Source organism: Muscardinus avellanarius (genome assembly GCF_963383645.1).
Source record: "Muscardinus avellanarius genome assembly, chromosome: 1".
Classification (NCBI taxonomy): domain Eukaryota; kingdom Metazoa; phylum Chordata; class Mammalia; order Rodentia; family Gliridae; genus Muscardinus; species Muscardinus avellanarius.
The window spans coordinates 200458936-200478935 of NC_137786.1; the positions used below are offsets into that span (position 1 = coordinate 200458936).

General features: G+C 35.6%; 1 protein-coding gene across 4 annotated transcripts in view; it reads left to right on the forward strand.

Annotated features, from left to right (window-relative positions):
* ANO3 (anoctamin 3) overlaps window positions 1-20000 on the forward strand; it is a gene marked incomplete at both ends in the record, with an annotated part of 387663 nt that overhangs the window by 296113 nt on the left and 71550 nt on the right. For all 4 annotated transcript variants that reach the window (XM_080703073.1, XM_080703074.1, XM_080703075.1 and 1 more), the window contains 2 exons: window positions 3420-3554; window positions 11070-11166. In XM_080703073.1, coding sequence (XP_080559199.1) covers window positions 3420-3554; window positions 11070-11166 — 232 coding nt within the window. The remainder of the gene's footprint in view (window positions 1-3419; window positions 3555-11069; window positions 11167-20000) is intronic.

Sequence of the window (20000 nt, forward strand, 5' to 3'; positions counted from 1 at the left end):
CTACCTTCTAGGATTTTTTTTTTTAACAATAATGAAATCACTGATGGGGAGCCATGTATATTAAACTATTCAATATCATGCATTGAATTTATTCAGTGGCCAGTTTTGTGTCCCCAACAGAAAAAATGTCTTAAAATTTGAGACTTTGAGACAGGCGTGATGGCACACACTTGTAATCCCTGTGCTTGGGAGGCTGAGACAAGAGGATCACAGCAACTTAGTGAGACCCTGTCTCAAAATAAAGGATAAAAGATAAGGCTGGGGTGTAGCTCAGAGATAGAATGCCCCTGGGTTCCATCCCCATTGCCACAAAAATAAATTGAGACTTTGGATTTAAGTTATTCATAAGGTAGCACAATTTTGAGGGAACAGGTCTCTTCTGTTGCTTCTTCTCCATATTAGAAGACGGTTTTCAAGAAGTTGGGTTCTGTATGTACTTCAGACATTAATGTCAGCAACCCATAGGCAAAGTCCATATTTTTCTCTACCGTAGGGCAGTTCCTCAGGAGTTGTGAAAGGCAGGGGGCTATGAATATTTTTTTTCTGTACAGTAATTTGGATACTTTTGTCTGTATGGCTTTCTCACTTTGAAACTGAATTTAAACACTTATCAGTCAATCTATTTATTTTTAATCTTTTTGACCATGGGAAATATTTGAAATTAGGAAAAGCATCCTCCCTCTTTCCTTCCTTCTCATATGGGGATGAACTCAGAGACATCTACCTCTGGCATACATCCCTGGTCCTATTTTATATTTTTATTTTTATTTTGAAACAGGGTCTTGTTAAGTTGCTGAGTGTCTCACTACATTGATGAGAATGGTCTTGAACTTGTGATTCTTCGGTTTCAGCCTTCCAAGTACAGGAATTACAGGTGTATGCCACCATGCTTGGCTAACATTTCAAAAATCATTAACCAAACAACATGATTAACATAATAATTGTGTGACATTAAAAAATTACAATATCCATAGGAGGAATTTAAACTTAAAAACAACACTGAATTAAATAATGATCTCTAAAACAATTGATTTCAAGATGTGTTTATTTTATATCATTTATTTCAGCAGCAGAAGAGATTATAGAGTGAAATGTTTCTTGTGAACACTATTATATAAAACAGGTGAAAAGGAGTGCCTTGGCTGAAGTGCAATGGGGAGATGCAGCAGCAGTCACCCCTCTTCCTTCTTTGTTCATCTGTGGTTTTAGAAACTTCTGAGAGGCACTTAGATATTGTGAATAATGATGTTCCAAGTCAAGGTCATTTTCATCAATCTTTACTTTTTTTGGTCTGGAACTTGCATCTCCACTTCCTGATAATTACCTGAAATTTGTCTTAATTTAAGTGACAATAGTCAAAAATGTTGTTTCTCTTAGCCCTTGATAATGTATCCTTTAATATTTTACTATACTGCTGTCTATATGAGCAGGTCTGTCTCTGCAGTTCTCTGTCATCATCCCTATTATAGAGATATGCCATTATGTTTGCTACATGTTCTAAAAACCCTGCCCCACCCCAGGGAGGGACATTTTCTTAAGGGAAAAATGATTTCATGGTAATGGCTGTTAACATAATAAGCTTCAGTTTCAATATAGCATCATCACTGTAGAAGAAATGAATAGACTCTTGACTAGTGTTTCCTAGGAGAACTGAACGGAAGGGAAAAGAATTGGATCAATGATGTCTAATGAAGGATGACTCCAAGTCTATGTCCAGTGAAATATGGAGTAATTTAATTGTCACAATGCAGAGAATAAAGTAGAAAGAAAATAGTTTTCACAAAGAGAAGCCTTATGAGGAAAACATGCTGAGTGAATTTTCAGCCCAGTGAGGATCACTGCTCAGTACAATATTCCCAGATGAACCTCAAAGCACCAATGTTTAAAGCTGTAGCAGGAACAGACCTGTGTACTAAGTAAACAGCTTCAGAAGATAGAGAACTAGCAGTAGTAGAGAAGCCAGGAACTATTTTATTTTTTTTACAAGATCTTTCTACATTGTCAGATAGTTAAAACTGGCAGCAAGCTTAATGCAAACATATCAGTGGAGTAGACTTTGCCACTGCCTTACTCGATTGCTGTTTCCCAGTGAACTATATCCACCCACTGAAGGGCAGCAGCATACACACATTTTCCCAGCTTCTCTCAAGTCTTTCTTCAGAGGCTGCTAGTGACACAGCCACGGGTTTACCTTCCAGCAGGTTCAATGCTCATGGAGAGTAGGAGGAACTGAGGAGCAACAGAGAGTGGCCAGGAAGTGTGATAAGAAAAGGGTCTAGAAGTGTGGCTGAGAGCAGTATGGGAGCCAGAGCCTGGGCCTCTGACACAGGGATTCAGGAAAGGCTTTCCAAAAGAAGTCACATTCACTGAAGGAATGGTGTAAATGAGACAGGGCAAGAGAGTGACTTTTTTTTTTTTAATGTTGCAAAGTTAGGGAATAGCACTAACCAAAGGCATTGTTGTGTGCTTTGAAAACTGTGAGCTCTGTTTTACTTTGTGGTGGGAGGGGATTTAACCCAGGGACATTCTACCTTTGAGCTATACCCCAGCCCTTTCATATTTCATAAAAGGGTTTCACTGTGTTGCTGAGAGCCTCACTACATTGCTGAGCATGTCCCTGAACCTCTGATCCTCCTACCTCAGCCTACCAAGTGTTTGAATTATGGGTATGTACCACCTTGCCCATCTGGAGCTGAGCTTTGTTAAAGGAAACTTAACAATGGTTCAGGTTTAGTCTATCACAAGGGTGGCAGCCAAGACATTCTGAGAGAGAAATCTAGCCTTCTGTCAACATTCACCAAGAGGGAACATCTTTTCCTAATTTTCCCAGAGGAAATATGGTTTAGCACAGTTCTATGATGTAGAGATTAAAAAGAGGTATTATTAGGAGAATGAAGAAAGACAGGACTGGGTAATAAAAAATCCTGTGATAAATATTAAGAAATTTGTCACAGAGCTGGACATAATGTAATCCCAGTATTTGAGAGACTGAATAAGTAGGATCACAGGTTTGAGGCCAGCCTCAGCAGTTTAGCATATCTTGTTTAAAATAAATAAACAAAAAAAGGGCTGGAGATATAGCTTAGAGGTAGAATGCTCTTGGGTTTAATATGAAGCTAAAAAAGGAAAAAAGGAAGGAAGGAAGGAAGGAAGGAAGGAAGGAAGGAAGGAAGGAAGGAAGGGAGGGGAATTAGCTATACCTGACAAAATTGCCCCTTTAATATTTTAGAACAAATGACATCACCATTATAAGATGCGTAAACAAATAGGAATGTTAAATATCCCAGGCAGATAGGAAGAGGAACTGAGCTGGGAATCTAGAGTTTCCAAATGAAATCCTCACTATTTGTTGCATCAATATTTCTAAAATCATTTATGTTACCTCTCAGCTCAAGCTGAAGACTTGCTTTCTCCCGCAGGCTGTACTTTGGTGAGAAGATTGGGCTCTACTTTGCATGGCTGGGATGGTACACTGGAATGCTGATTCCTGCAGCAGTGGTTGGCTTGTGTGTTTTCTTCTATGGATTAGTCACAATGAATGAAAGTCAAGTAAGGTAAGCTGTTAAGAGACTTAGCAGAAAAATATTTGGCCTGTCTTCTGAGTGGGTACAAACTCAAGGATAATGCTGACCATAAAAGCAAATAATAATGCTACAATTTAATGTACTTGGTATTTCTGTTTTCCTTAGGTATTTTTGTTTAGTTTTCCGGTTTTTTTTTATATTTATGTTTTTGTAGTACTGGGGATTGAACCCAGAGTCTGTTACATACTATGCAAGTGATCCATCACTGATCATCCCCAGTCCTTTTTACGTCCCTGGTCCTTTTATTTATTTATTTTTATTCATTTTGAGACAGTCTCATTAAGTTGCATAGGTTGGCCATTAGGAAGGATTCCTCCCTCCTTCAAGCTCCTGAGTAGCTAGGATTACCATCTGTACCACCATTCCCTGGCTTGTTTCTTTTCTTTAATTTTAATAGAAAAGAAGTGCTATAAAAAGGTCATTTTGATACTTTCATGCATAAATTTCCTAGATAAGTTCCCAGATTGCTTGTCTTTATGACAAATTCTACTTTCCAGTAGATCTCACATACTAATCTAAAAATAGTAGTAAAGATATAAATTTGACAGAAGTCAAACATGTACCAGAATGGGGATTCTTTTGTTAGAGCTAAAGTGGCCCAAGATCTAGAAATAGGAATAAATTATTCTTAGAAATAATAAATTGTTTTTTAGTAAAGTCAAGAATCACTCTAGGATTAAAGGATTCTCTTAACAGATGTTCTGTTTAACATATTTGATGATCACAAGTGTGTCATCAAATTCAAATTTGCATGATCAAATTTAAAATATGAAGAAGCATCCCTTCTCTCTTTTTCAAAGCTCAGCACTTTCTTCTTTGGGCCATTTTTTAAACATGGCCTCACTACCAGGCAATTATCATGGCAGCTCTTATAAGTGTGAGATTCTTTGTGGAATCATATAGATTAATTTCCCTCAGCTTCTTTTAAAACATAGTATTTAGATTAAATACTATTAAAACATAGTATCTAGATATTAGCATATCTAGAGCAATCTGCCTAAAGAAAACAACTGCATTGCCCTAGAGTTGAATCCTATTCTATAACCAAGTTTCTTGATTTGATATTTGTTTTGTTTTGTTTGCAGTACTGGGGATTGAACTGAAGGGCCTTCTACCTTTCAGCTACACCCCAAGCCCAATTTTATTTTTGTCTTGAAACAGTGTCTCCGTAGGTTGCTAAGAGTCTCATTACTTGCTGATGCTGTCTTGGAACCTGTGTCTAAGCCTCCCAAGTACTAGGATTACATATGTGTGCCACCAAGTTTGTTATTCAAGAGGACAACTGATAATTGGCATGAAAACAGACACCTGCTGCTTCAAAGCAGGCCATATACTCACAGTTTGTTTCAGAGTTTTGCAAATTGACTAATCACTGTGATTGGTACATCTTCCAGAACAAACTTCTTTTTTTTCCTCCACAGTGCTGAGGATTGAACCTAGGGGCTTGTGCATACTAGAAAAGCACTGTACCACTGAGAGACACTCTCAGCCCATTCGGAGCAAACTTCTGCCCCCCTGTATATCCCACTTCTCACTCCCTGTTTGTCCTTTACCCTGTATGCTGCTTAGACAGTCACCATGGGGCTCACAGGATAGGGTCTGACTAACAATTACAGAGACGTAAAAAGAAAAGCACTTTTACAATGACTTGACAAAAATGGATAATGACTCTTCAATACCTGCTGCCCAAGTTGATTCCCCGGAGAACATATCAGCAGTTTTACCAAGAGAGGCAGAATCCTCCCTCCACCCCTACAAAGCTGAAAGTGAAAAAAGGGCATGGAAGAAACAGATTTAATGTTCCTATTGATTTTTACACCAATAGAGTAAATTAGGCTCCTTTTGTTTGAAATAAGTATTCTTTAACCTTTAGTAAAAAGAGTGTTTTAAGAGGCGTTCGCAAACTCTTTCCCTTGGTTCTTTATGGTATTATATTACAGCTACTTCTGCCACACTATAATTAAGATCCTGTCAGACTTTCTATTCTAAACCAAGATAAGCAGCACTGAATATCTTGATGTTCAAAATTCTGGGGTTGAAATTTTCTATTGAAAGTGGCAGACGTGGTTGAGTTGTAGGTGTTATCTGGATGGGGCTGGGAAGGAGACTGGGTTTTATTTTGAGTTGATTCATGTTCATATTGTTTTATGAAGCTCTTTTTTGTTTAATTCAGGGTAACAAACTGCTAACATGCTGCATATAATGGTCTTTGTATTATATTTCTTCCAGATATAGCTGCCTTAATTAAAGTCATATTTAATAATTGTCTTGTAGCTCATTGTAAAAGCACATAATTCAAATTTAGGTCACTTCATTGATGAATACATGAATATTATGTGCATGTGTACATTGGTATTACATACCATGCATGTTTCTATCTATGCTTGGGAAAGAAAATTTAATACAATATTATGTGCATGTGTACATTGGTATTACATACCATGCATGTTTCTATCTATGCTTGGGAAAGAAAATTTAATACAATCTTAAAAATGAAGACCTGTAGATGTGACCTGTTCCTCAGTACCTGGATTTCAAGAAAAAGTAAAAAAACAGAAACATCAATTTTCTTGGTCATCAGAACTCACCAAGAAATTCATGCGGTCTTTGGCATTGACCATCTTTTCAAAAGCCATTGCTTCTTAAAGAAACTTTTAAGCCCTTTTCTTGATGCTATCTTCAGCAATCATGGTTTATTTATCAAGTGCCTGTGATATGTGAGGTAGATTATCAATATCTCTTAACTAATGTCTATGTTAAGTGCTATACTCATCTGAAGAGGTGGCCTGGTCAGGGGAATATATTATGTATATTAAAGGATTAGTTAAGTTTCAAACCTATATCTGATACTGTAAGAGTTATTGTGGCAAGATGATTTAATATAAGTTTCACTCTCCTAACAAGATTTTAAGTATGCAATACAAATTAGGTACAATGTCCTACAGAAGATCTCTGGAACTTATTCTTCTCAGACAACTGAAACTTTATATACATTGAACACCATCTTCTTCCTTTCCAAAAGCCCCTGGAAAACCATAAGTATTAGTTGAGTTATTTTATATAACCCATGTGTAAGTGGAATCATGCAGTATTTGTCTGTGTCTATCTTATCTCATTTATAATAATGTGTTCTAGGTTCATCTATAACGTCACATATGGCAGATTTTTTCATATTGTGGCTGAGTAATATTCTGTTGTGTATACATATATCTTTATCAATTTATAAACAACTAGAATTTAGGTTATTGCTACATCTTTGGTATTTTTAAAAAATTTGCAATGAATAGTGCAGGAAACACAGCCCTTCAAAATTCTGAATTCATTTTTTTTGGACATATATACAGAAGCAGGAATGGTGGCTGATAAGATTGTTGTGGTTTTGACTTTTAGAGGACCTTTCATACTATTTTCTGTAGCAATGCATCGTTTTTTTTTTTATTTTTTGGTTGGTCCTGGGGATTGAACCCAGGGGAAATCTACCTCCTACCTATACCCTTAGCCCTTTTAATTTATTACCATATTTTAAACAGGTTCTCATTAAGTTGCTGAAGCTAGGCTCAAACTTGCAATCTTCCTCTCTCAGCATCTGAAGCACTGAGATTATGGGTGTGTGCCATCATGTCCAGCTAGTGCATCATTTTATAGTCCCACGCACAATGGATAAGGTTTCCAGTTTCTCTACATCCTTAAGAACACTTATTTTCCACATAGTTTTAGAAACATAATAGCAGTCTAAGCTACAGATTTAGCTCAGTGGTAGAATTCTTGCTTTGAATGTACACGTCCCTGAGTTTGATTATCAGTACCCCCCTCCAAAAACAGTAACATATAATTGAAATCCAATAGAAATGAGGCAGTTTTTCATTATTCTTTTGACTTGCATTTCTCTGATGTTTACATCTGATTCTAAAATTAATGCTGTACCCAAACATTAGATGGATAGATACACTGTCCTCCTGTAGGCCTATTTTCATACTCTTCTCCAAAAATGTGCATCACCAAGCAGATATTCTTGTTCTGTGCTTTGTTATGTTAGCTGAGTCACAGGGAGCATCATCATCTAATCTGGAGGGTGGGTACAATGTCCACCCCCACACAGACATACAGCTCCTTCACATCAGTATTTTAACAACTAGTAATTATTCTTCGCAATCAGTCATAATGTGTATGTCCAGCCATAGATCTGAAACAAAAGTAAATTCCAATTCAAATCAAGTGGTAGTTAAGCTTGTCAAGTTCGAGAAAGTTATTGGGGATCTCTCTCTCCCTCTAGTGGTCAAATAAAGTCAAAGAAACTTGTCATACCCTTGAATACATTATTTATTATTATTATTACTATTATTATTATTATTATTATTATTATTATTATTATAGTATTTGTGATAGTAGAACTCAGGAGGATTCTACTGCGAGTCTACATCCTCACCCCCTGTCCTATTTTGTTTTTGGTTTTGAAACAGGGTCTTGATAAGTTGCTGAGAGTTTGTCATATTGCGGAGTTTGTCCTCAAACCTACAATACTCCAGTCTCAACTTCCCAAATACTGGGGTTATGGGTATTCACTACCATGCCTGCCTTTGAAGCCCTTATTTTAGGCTAAAAATATGCTGTCAAAAATAGTTGTTTATTTTTATATTTTGCATTGAGATAAGTTTAGTGAAAACTAACAAAAAATGTATTTTATGGAGCTGGCAGCAAAAACAGAACCCAGTCTAATGTTTTGGATTCGAGACTTGATAAACTGATAAATCTGGGCCTTTGACCACTTGAAAAATGAAAGCTGGAAGTGGTGGCACATGCTTGTAATCCCAGAATTCAGCAGGCTGAGATGGCAGGATAACGGTTCACGGATCACCTCAGCTACTTAGCAAGGCCTTTCTCAACTCAGTGAGACCCTGTTTCAAAAAATAAAAAGACTAAACTACAGGGCTGAGGGGGTAGCTCAGAGATACAACGTCCCTGGGTTCCATCCCCACCTGGAAAAAGGAAAGAAAAATGAGAAATATGATGAATATAAACCAACTGCATAAAATATTCTCTGTGATATTCTAGTGCAAGATTTCAATGCAAGGTACCTGTGAGACACAATGAAGTATGTTAGCAAGCCCACTTGAAATAAAGATTTTTTAAGAGGTGTGTTAGTTCTTTTTGTTTCTATAAATTAGTGCTATTAATAAGAGTAGATATAATCTGTGTCTTTTAAGTTTATAAAATACATATTTTACCTGCTTTCTCCTTCATATAGATACCCTGATTACTAGCAAGTGAGTTTGAAAATTAGAGAACATAGTATATATAACATTCAGCCCATCCTCATCACACTAATAATTTATTTATTTATATATTTATCTGTTATTAGTTCATTGTAATTGTACATCTTAATGGGGCACAAAAGGCATACTTATACACGTCACTCATTGACCCCTTCCTCAATTCCCACCCTGTTCCCTTCCCCTCCCTCCTTCTCATGGTTGGTTTAGTGATTGACTTTGATGTTTGTGAAAATTCATCATGTATATTAGAAAATTTGTCTTTCCCCCGTCTCTTCCCCCTCAGTTATGTGGCCTTATTTGCTTATCTATGGTTTTTCCTTCATCTAGAGTTCTTCCTATGTCCCTTTTTCTCCCTTGCATCCACATATTAGGGAGAGCACCTGATTATTTTCTTTTTACTTTTGTGCTGAATAATCTCACTTAGTGTAATGTTCTCCAGTTCCATCCATTTCCCTGCAAATGACAAATAATAATTTAACAAAGAACAAATACTTTTGTAAAATTTCATTGTGTGGATATCCCATAGTTTTGTAATCCATTCATCTGTTGATGAACATTTTGGCTGGTTCCATAATTTGGCAATTTTGAACTGTGAGGCTATGAAAATAGATATGCACGCATTAGTTTTGGTAGTTTGGTTTCCATTTTGGGGGGTAGATAGCCAGAGTGGCATTGCTGAGTTATATGGTAGGCTAATTCCCATTCTTCTGAGGATCCTCCATACTATTTTCCAAAGTTATTACACTAATTTGCAACTATATATATATACATACATAGATATTGTTATTAGGGATTGAACTCAGGGGGCATTCTACCTCCAAGTTATACTCTTTTTACTTTCTACTTTGAAATAGAGTGCTGCTCAGTTGTTGAGGGTCTCATTAGGTTATTGAGTTTGTGATCCCCCTGTCTCGGCTTCCCATATGCTGGGACAGCAGGTGTGGATCTCGGCAACAAGCTCTATGTGGTATCAACTAGTGTTTATTCTCACTTTGACTAGAAGGTATATACATCCCACAAAAAAATACATATGCATTATTTTTTGCTTGAGTATATGCATTTTTAAACAGCAAATCTTAATGTAAGCACTGTCAATTAAACTTAAACAATTAAACAGACATTTTCTGAAACCTTTAAATTCCTTTCAACATTTCCAGAGCAGATTTATTTAAGGAAAAATTACTCAGGAGATGCAAAGTGCAAAAGAGCCATGTCTGACAGATAAAGACACAAAATACCTCCAAAAGGTTGTTGTGAACTATTGATTCTGTGAGACTTTTCAGAAGTAGTTATTGATTCCCTATGCCTGTCACAAAGCTATCTTTAAAGCATGCTCCTATTTTAAAAAGGTAGTGGGAATAAAACTAAAAAGGCAAATGTCATAAAGTTATATCCTGATTCAGAGATAAAAACTATATCATGACCTCATGACAATGTGTATTTGGGCATCATAAAAAATAATCAGCTTTTTGAAATTTCAAATGAACCTTCTCAATATTGAATTACAATGCAAACCAAAGTGTATAATCACTGGACTAATAAAGCCACAACAGTCAGATTTATTCCAGGCCAGCTGCTTCTGAGCATGGAAACTTATTTAAGCCTTCATTTGTGTACCTCATAAGATTATCCTGAGTTCCATGAGACCATGTATCAATGTGTCTTTATACAAACAAAAAACTCAGCTGGTGTTGGACATATGTAATCTCAGTGTTGAGAAGGCTGAAACAAGAAGATAGAAATTCTGAGGCTAGCCTCAGTGAGACCTTTATCAACTTTGCAAGACCTTGTTTCAAACTAATAAAATTAAAAGGGCTGAAAGTATAGCTTGGAAGTAGAATGCCAATTCTACCTGGTATTGGGGGTTGGGTTCAATCCCCAATACCAAGAAAGAAGAAAGGAAAAGAAAGAGAGAGAAAGAGGGACAGCAGGAAAGGCTTCACAATGTCACCCAAGTATGAAATACAGCCTATTATCATTATAATATCTTCATAGAGTTTTCAAATATCAAAGAAGCAAAAAAAAATTTATATCACAAATACCCTATAATATTTGAGGTGGAACCATACAGTTCTCCCTGACTTGCCTGCCCACCTCTCCACACTATTTCTATTTCTTCTTTATCTTTCTGATGGACTATGGACTTCAGTCTATGAGCTGAGCAACTTTGTAGATGCTGATGTTCATGTTCTTTTTTCTTTGATTTCTCAAGCCAAGAAATATGCAAAGCCACCGAAGTCTTCATGTGCCCCTTGTGTGACAAGAACTGCTCTCTGCAGAGACTCAATGACAGCTGCATCTATGCCAAGGTGAGTGTGGACCTCGTTCTAAGAAGCAGGCAATGAGAATTCCTCCATGAAATAACTTTCCGCCAAATCCACTGTTTTTTTTTTTGTTTTACTAGAAAAAATCTATTATTTTTATTTTATTCATTAGGAAATGAAATTTTGAAGGATTAAGTGCATTGCCTGGAATCACAGGGCTAGGATACAGAGGAACAGGATAGACAGACCTGTGTTTAGGTTGCCACTCACACTGAATATGAGTAGAAGTGATAAACTATGCAGACACTGGAGATAAAATTCATATTCCTCACATATTTGTCAGTCATAAAAAGACAATATCTAAAAAGGGGGGCCTCTAAATAAATTTAATGAACAAAAGCATCGTTTACCTTTTACAACTTGAATTTTTATACTTTTAACCAGAGCATTGTAATTATATATGGTAATTTTTTTTGGTGGTACTGGAGATGGAACCTAGGGGCTTTTTACCTCCAGGCTATTCCCTCAAACTATTATATAAATATTTTGTTCTTGTTGTTGTTGTTCAGATTTTTTTATTTTTTTTATTTTTTAATTTTTTAATTTTTAATTTTTTATAAGTGGAACATATTGAGAGTGGTGTACATTTACATTGTGCTTCATGTCCTTCCCTCTCCTTATTCCTCCCCCCACCATTAGAGAGTGACCAGGTTAATCATGTATTTATGCTATTACACATATTCGTATGTAACTCCTCAATTGAACAACCTCAGCTTTCTTGCTCTCCTATCCTCCCATTCAAGCTTTGCTGAGATTTCCCCTCCATCATCTGAAATCCCTTTGGTATTACCACTACTCCCTAGCTTGAACATATTAGAAAGAACATATGTCCCTTCTCTTTCTGTTCTCGACTAATCTCACTTAGCATAATGTTCTCTAGTTCCTTCCATCTTCTTGCAAATGCTATCATTTTATTTTTCTTTATAGCTGAATAGAATTCCATTGTATGTATTTCCCATAATTTTGCAATCCACTCATCTGTTGATGGAGGTCTAGGTTGGTTCCATATTTTGGCTATTACAAACTGTGCTGCTATGAACATGGGTATGCATATGTTAATGTAGTTCTCTGATTTCAACCCCTTTGCAAAGATACCCTGGAGTGATATAGCCAGATCAAATGGTAGATCTATTCCCAGTTTTCTAAGGAATCTCCATACTGATCTCCATAGTGGCTGAACTACTTTGCACTCCCACCAACAGTGTAAAAGAGTTCCTCTTTCCCCACATCCTTGCCAGCAATTGTTGTTTGATTTCTTTATGTTTGCCACTCTGATTGGGCTTAGATGGAATCTCAGAGTAGTTTTGATTTGCATCTCCCTGATGGCTAGTGATGTTGAACATCTTTTCATGTATCTATTGGCCATTTGTATCTCTTCTTTTGTGAAATGTCTATTCATTTCATTTGCCCATTTCTTGATTGGGTTGTTTGTTTTGCTAGTGTAGAGTCTTTTGAGCTCTTTGTATATTCTGGATATTAGTCCCCTATCGGAGTGGTGGCTGGTAAAGATCTTCTCCCATTCTGTAGGCTTCCTCTTTAGGTTGTTGATGGTTTCCTTTGATGAGAAGAAACTTTTTAGTTTAAAGAGATCCCAATTATTAATTCTCAAATCCACTGTTTCTGAGACTTCCAGTTATCATTTTTCTTTGACAGCTAAAAAGTCAACCTGCTAAAATTAAAGAGTATACTTTTATTTGAAGATTATTATCCTCCTTTATTTATATAACTGATAATTGCCTCCATAGACACAAATTTCCATGTGAAATTGTATCTAGATCTTTTTTAAGGAAAGGAACAATTGCTGGTGATTAAATTTGTATTTCCTACTAAGATTCATGAAGTAAAATACTTTTAATTGCATGGAGAAATTGAAATAATAAAAAATTCCAAAGTGCTGTCTATTAAAATCACAGGAAGGATTTCTAAAATTCTTAAAAATTACACACAGCAGAGCAATTGAATCAGCATCTTTGTGTTTGGAACCTTGATATCAACATATCCTAACATTTCCCAAGTTATTCCATTATGTGTACAAGTTTAAGAAGTATTGGCTTTTATAATTATTATTTTTTATTTGTAAAACACTTTCATTGAAGTATAAGTAACATAAAACAAAATGTGCATATTTGAAGTATACAAGCTGATGCATTTTATCATGCATATATACCTTGAAACTATTACAATAATAAAGATAATTGAACATACCTATCACCTTTAAAAGTTTTCTCACACCCTCTTGTCATCCCTGTTCCCAGCCCTCTCTAAACTGACCCCTGTGCTCTAGTAACCAACTGCTTTGTCATTACAGATGAGTTAGTATTTTCCACACTTTTAAGTATGTGTAATCATATGTTGTATATTTTTTCTGACTTCTTAGGAACAATATAATTATTCCAAAACTCATCTTTGTTATAGTATTTGTTAATAAGCTAATCCTTTCCATTTCTGAATGCTATTCTATTATGTCTCTATTAGATTTATTTATTTATTAGGTCTATTAATTTGCATATTAACAGACATTAGAGTTGTTTCCAATTCTTTTCTATTTTAAGTAAAGCTGCTATGAACGTTTATCTGCAAGTCTTCCTACAGACAAATGCTGTTATTTTTCTTGCTAAATAACTAGGAGTATAATAAATAGACCATAGGGTAGGTATGTTTAACCTTTGATTGATGTGTTTTCTATTGCTATGTTAAAATACCAGAGGCAGTTTGCTTTATAAAGATAAGAGGTTTATTCAGTTTCATGTTTGTGGGTGTACAAGGTCTAAGTGAGGACTTTCTTATTGTCAGATTCTTAAAATGTCATAGAGAATTACATGGCAAGAGTCAGGAAGGGCCCAGTGTATGCATGTATCGCCCTGATTTCTCTCTCTCTTCTTATAATAATGCCATTAGAATTCAACAATAAGGACTCCATTCTAGTGACCTTTCCTAATTCTAATTACTTCCCAAAGGCTCCACATCTAAACACCATAGTCAAATTAAGTTTCTACCCTCTCAATACCTCACATGAAGGTTTTGGGAAACACTCAAAACCATATCCAACCCATACCAACCTTTTTGCAGACTGCCAAGAAAAAGTTTTCCAAAGTCTTTTAACAAGTTTACATGCTTCCTGTGAGTGTACAATTCCACTTTCTGAATAGTCACTGAGCCATATATATTGGCAATCTTTAAATTTTAAAAATTTATTCTAATAGATGTTTAGAGGAATTGTATCATAGTTTAGTTACTTGAAAATAATTGTATTAGGAAGGCCTTACTTTTAAAAGCTTAGAGGTGAGCGCAGCAGAACCCCCACAACAGGAGCAGGTATTTCTGTATACTCCACTCAGTGCACTGTGAGTGGAGAGGGTTTCCAGTGTGGCTGATGGAAATATACTTCCTCTCAGGGGGTTCTTTTCTTAGCCAAGGTAGTTTCCTCACATACCTGTACCTTGTGTATTTTCTGTGTTGTTCCTCTCTACATCTTTGGAACTCTCTTAGGGCAGTAACCCACGGACATAATGATGCTCACTTTATCTGCTTTCCATCTCCCATGGATCATGTCTCTGTTGTGTAACATTCACTTTCTTAAAATTTGAAGTTGTACATATTTTGTGAATTTCTGGTTGTTTCTAACATAGGGGTAAAATTGATCCCTGTTTTCTACTATGAAGGTCTCTATATAATTAATTTGACAAGGCCAGGTATAAAATTATGAGAAGGTTGTTGTCTTTAAAACTATACCAAAACTTAGTAAAGTTAAGTTATAAATTATTTTTCTTGAATTGATAGCATGAGATAAACTGCTTTGTTTATATTTAATTTCTAGAATATATTTATATTTACATTCTTCAAAATGCTGGAAAGAAAAACTTCGGAATGTGAAAACTGTGTTTAGGGGAAGCATTTTCTTATCACTTTTTGCAAAATCCCAGTGTGTTAGAACTACCAAATATATGTGTACATGTCCCTCTCCTGGATCATGCATTTCCAAAACACACGACTATCTTAGAAACACCAAAAAATTGAGATATTTGTTACTTCTTGTTTTTCATGGACACATCTAAGACATAAATAAATACAGAACATATTGGCATGATCTGAACAGTCAAGATGAGAAACATGTCCATATGGCAAAATGATAAAGTAAGGAATCTGTTTAAGAAAATACTAAATCTGGGGGGGAAGTTATTATTGTACAGTAAATTTTACTCCCTCCTTTTCTGAATTGAAATAAGTTTTCATAAGAACAGACGTGAGGCAGAGAGTTCATTTGAAGACTCATACAAGGAAGAGGGAACGTTAGTTTGCAGAGGAAAGTATTGCTTTATGAAACGGTATAAAAAAACAAAGCCCACCTGGATGAAATATTGAATAGGTCCTGCATTTGTTTTGCTAATTAAAATAAATGAACTACTTGTTTTATATCTTAAAAATCAGAATTATTCTTCCTTCACTGAATGAGAAAACATTCTTTTTACTTAGGTACATATATTGAAATAAACAAACTGATAGAAAATAAGTGACTTGATGAGCAAGTCAAAAATAAAGGAATAGATTTTTACCAAAGAAACATGCCACAGTTTAGATTCTGAGCCACATAAGCACCTACCTGCCTGATCTAGTACCTTCTCTATTCAATTGTTTATGGGCTGCATCAATACTCATGACAACTAGTAAGAATAAAATCTACCATGTTTTATTGAAAAGTGTATATATATATGTTCTTTTATCATTTTAAGGGATATGTTTGCATGGTCTTGTCCTATGATAAAATTCTGTTTAAATACATTAACATTTCCTTTGATGACTATTTTTATTTTAATATTTAGAAATATGGAGATTAAAAGTTTTATAATTAAAAAGTTTTGGTGATTTTTGTGTGTGTGTGTATGATACTGGGGTTTCTGGGAACCTTTCTTCCTCCAGGCTACACTCCCAGACCTATTTTTATATTTTTATTTGGAAACAGGGTCTCTTAAGCCAGCAAGGCTGGCTTCCAACCAGCACGATCCTCCTGTCTGCGTGTGCCACCATGCCCGTCTTGATATTCAAATACTCATATAAAAAAGCATTTTACGCCGGGCATGCACGCTTGTAATCCCTGCGCTTGGGAGGCAGAAACAGGAGGATCGTGCATATTCAAAGCCAGCTGTGCTGGCTTAAGACACCCTGTTTCCAAATAAAAATATTAAAAAAAAAATAGGTCTGGGAGTGTAGCCTGGAGGTAGAAGGGTTTCCAGGAACCCTAATACCACCAAAAAAAAAAAAAAAAAAAAAAAAAAAAAAAAAAAAGCATTTCACTATCAAATCCCATGATTCTAGGATTTCTCATTCAAGTAAAATAATTAGATAGAAGGTGCTAAATCTTGTTTTATATAGCTTTATAAATGACTCAACCTTTGAAATTAATAGTTACTAACACTTATTTTCTAGGCTTTTTCTTTTTTCTTTTTTAATAAGCATTTTTTCACTATGCTGGTATTAAGAATAAAACAGAAATAAGACAGGGGATAATTTCTTTATTAAGAGACTACATGGAAGAGTCTATGCAAGATCATACATTACACTCACCTAGATTAGATTCCTGGGTCCCAACTGCTGAAATTTAAATTGGATTTAAATTGGATTACTCAGGAAGAGACCTAGTAATCTGTGTGTTAAAAAAGCACCTCCGGTGGTTCTAATTCTGAGAACCATGTTTGTAGTGGATATATGGAAGAGTAAGTAGTCACGTTTTCATGCTGACATAGTTTGGGACCAGGTCCACTGAAATACAGGTAAAGAGGCTCTGTGAAGCCCAGAGCTAAGGACAGAGGAAGTAAGAGAGTGAGCGAATTTCCGTCTGTAATTCCGACTACCTGCCCTCTAGGCCCTTGGCAGCAGCCTGGCTCTCAGGTTGACTGCCCAGAAAATACTTGTTGGTACTGTGGTGGGACAAGGTGGGAGTTTTAAGAACTTTATGGTATTCTAAACCTCATTAAATTTAAAAAGGAAGATACAGTAGCTACATTAGACAGAGACTTTAACATTTCAACCTAAGAAGTGTGTCTACTGAAACATTGTGCAAATGTATTGATTTACAACCATACTCATCTTTCCAGGAAAAACCAGGCATCAAAGATAATGGGGAATATGTATTTTGTTTAAGCCTATTTATTTTCTTCTTATACTTTAGTCCTATTCACATCAACAAGGCAAAATCAAGTGGTGTTTTTTATAGATTTCCCCAATCACAAATGCCAGGTAGTTTTCCAGCAGATCAATTCATTGCAAATATATATTTTTAGATAAAATAAGCCACTTTGATTTTAATAAAGTGTGTTATGGGGCTTGGGCAATTTTCCCATGATTCCATCTGAAATTTTCTTCAAAATACCAAGTGTTCTTGTCCTATTACACAGAAGGCTGGTTCTCATATTATTCTTATACCAGTTACTTACGATATAACCTGGAGGCGTGTAAGGTAGGCTTGACTCCTATCACTTCTCTTTTTCTCTCTCTACCATTTTCATTCAGTAGCTATTGTATCAACGCCCGAAATAGAGTTCTTTGCAACTCAAGTTATAACTGCAGATATCTAATTGCTTTGCTTGACTCTATCATTTCTTATAATTTATCCTACATGTAGCTCCACACTCAAGCCGTAACTCCACTTCTGTACATGCAATCCCATATTATATGAATCTTACATGTATATTCACTGTATCAGGCTGATGTGTATCTAAAAAATGAATAAATAAATTTAAATTAAAAAGTCTGAAAGGTTTGTAAGTAAAACGTGTAAAGAAAAAATAATAATGTAAATCAATTTAAAGGAAAACATTTTATTAATTCTGACAAATCATGTCAATGCAACACAATTATTCATTGGGGCTTTTTATTAGCTACTTTTGTAAAAGTATGGCTGTTTCTGAAGCAGGAGAGAGCCATCAATGCTTGGTGACCTTTAAGTCCCCATATGTAAAGCCTCTGTTCTAACACCCTAAGAAGCAGTTTCCTGTACTCAGTAGGTTTATAAGAGAAAACAGACAGCTGTTAAGCTGCTCAGAAGCTTTAGGTGTCTCAGTGGAATGCTTCTGGAAACAAAAAAGCTGGATTCCCCTGCTGGGTGTAATTTTATGAGCTCTATAGGAGAATTTCCTTATGATATCTTTCTTTCCTGTTCATAATGTATGCTAATGCTTGTTCTAAAAACCAACTCATTTGGTATATTTAGAAATGTCAAGCCTTAACAGCCAGAATTTTAGAGATATACAGGATATTTTATACCTAGCCACAAACTTTTAAAAGAAGCACATCTTTTTAGGATGGTATCTATCTATCTATCTATCTATCTATCTATCTATCTATACTAGGGATTGAATCTAGGGACATTCCACCTCAGAATTCTACCTCAGCCATTTTTAGTTTTTTTATTTTAAAATAGGGCATGGCTAAGTTTCTGAGAGCCTTGCTAAACTGCGGACACTGCCTTGAACCTGTAATTTTAGTTTATTAAGCATCCAAGTACTGAGATAGCAGGCATGATGGTATTTTTAACAATGCTACATTATAAAAAATTATCCTAAATTTTCATGTTGTTTTCCAGCATTTGTTCCAAAAAATACAATTAAAATACAAGTTTGGATTGTTTTAAAACTCCCATTGAACACCCTCAAGACTTTAAATTAAACAAAGAGAAGATCATTCTGCTCCAACCTCTGTTATAACAATATTTTTCAGCCCCAAATTGGGCTCATGGTTTCTTGATGGCAGTAACCCTATTTTTTCTATAAAGTAGTTTTCCTGCTTCATACATGCAGTTTCACTGTTCATGGTTTCATTTGCCAATGGTCAACTATGTTCTGAAAATACTAAATGAATAATCTTAAATGTAAGTAATTCATAGGTTTTTAATTGCATGCCACTTTGAATGGCATGATTAAATTTTGTACAATCCCATTCTGTCCGGCTTGGCCTGTGGATCATCCCTTGGTCTGGCATATTCCACCTATTCTGTAGCCATCACAGTGATGAGAGCTACAGCCCATATCACTCATCTCACTTCAACTGATCATGTAAACATTCATCACAAGAAGGCTGAATATAGAGCCAGGCATGGTGGAGAAGCACAGGTTTAAGGTCAGTCTCAGCAACATAGCAAGACACTCAGCAACTTAATAAGACTGTTTCAAAACAAAAATAAAAATAAAAAAGGCTGGGAGTGCAGCTCAGAGGTAGAATGGTCCTAGTCTGATGCCTAGTACCAATAATAAAATAGTATAAGTATAATACAACAAGATAAGATATATCTCAAGAGAAACAGCATTAAATTAACTTTAATTTTATTATACTGTATTGCTATACTAGTGCATTTTATTATTTTTTAATATTTTATTGGTGCATTGTAGTCATACATCTTAATGTGATACAAGATTCACCCATGCACGCATCACTTAGCCCTTCCCCCAGTTCCCACCCCATTCTCTCCCCCTCCCTCCTCCTCATGTTTGGTTTAGTGATTGACTTTGATATGTTTATAAATGTACATCATGTACATTAGGGAGTTTCTCTCTCCCCCCTTCATTCCCCTCAGTTAAGTCACCTGATTTGCTGGTTAATGGTTTCTTCTTCTTTGTCTAGAGTTCCCCCTGTGACCATATTTCTCCCTAGCTTCCACATATTAGGGAGATCATCCAATTTTTTATTTTTTGTGAAATTTTCTCCAATTTCATACATTTCCCAACAAATGGTGTGTTATTATTAGTTACTGCCATTAATCTATTCAAGTGCCTCATTTATATATTAAAGTTCATCAGAGTAATGGATGTTTAGGAAAAAAAAGCATA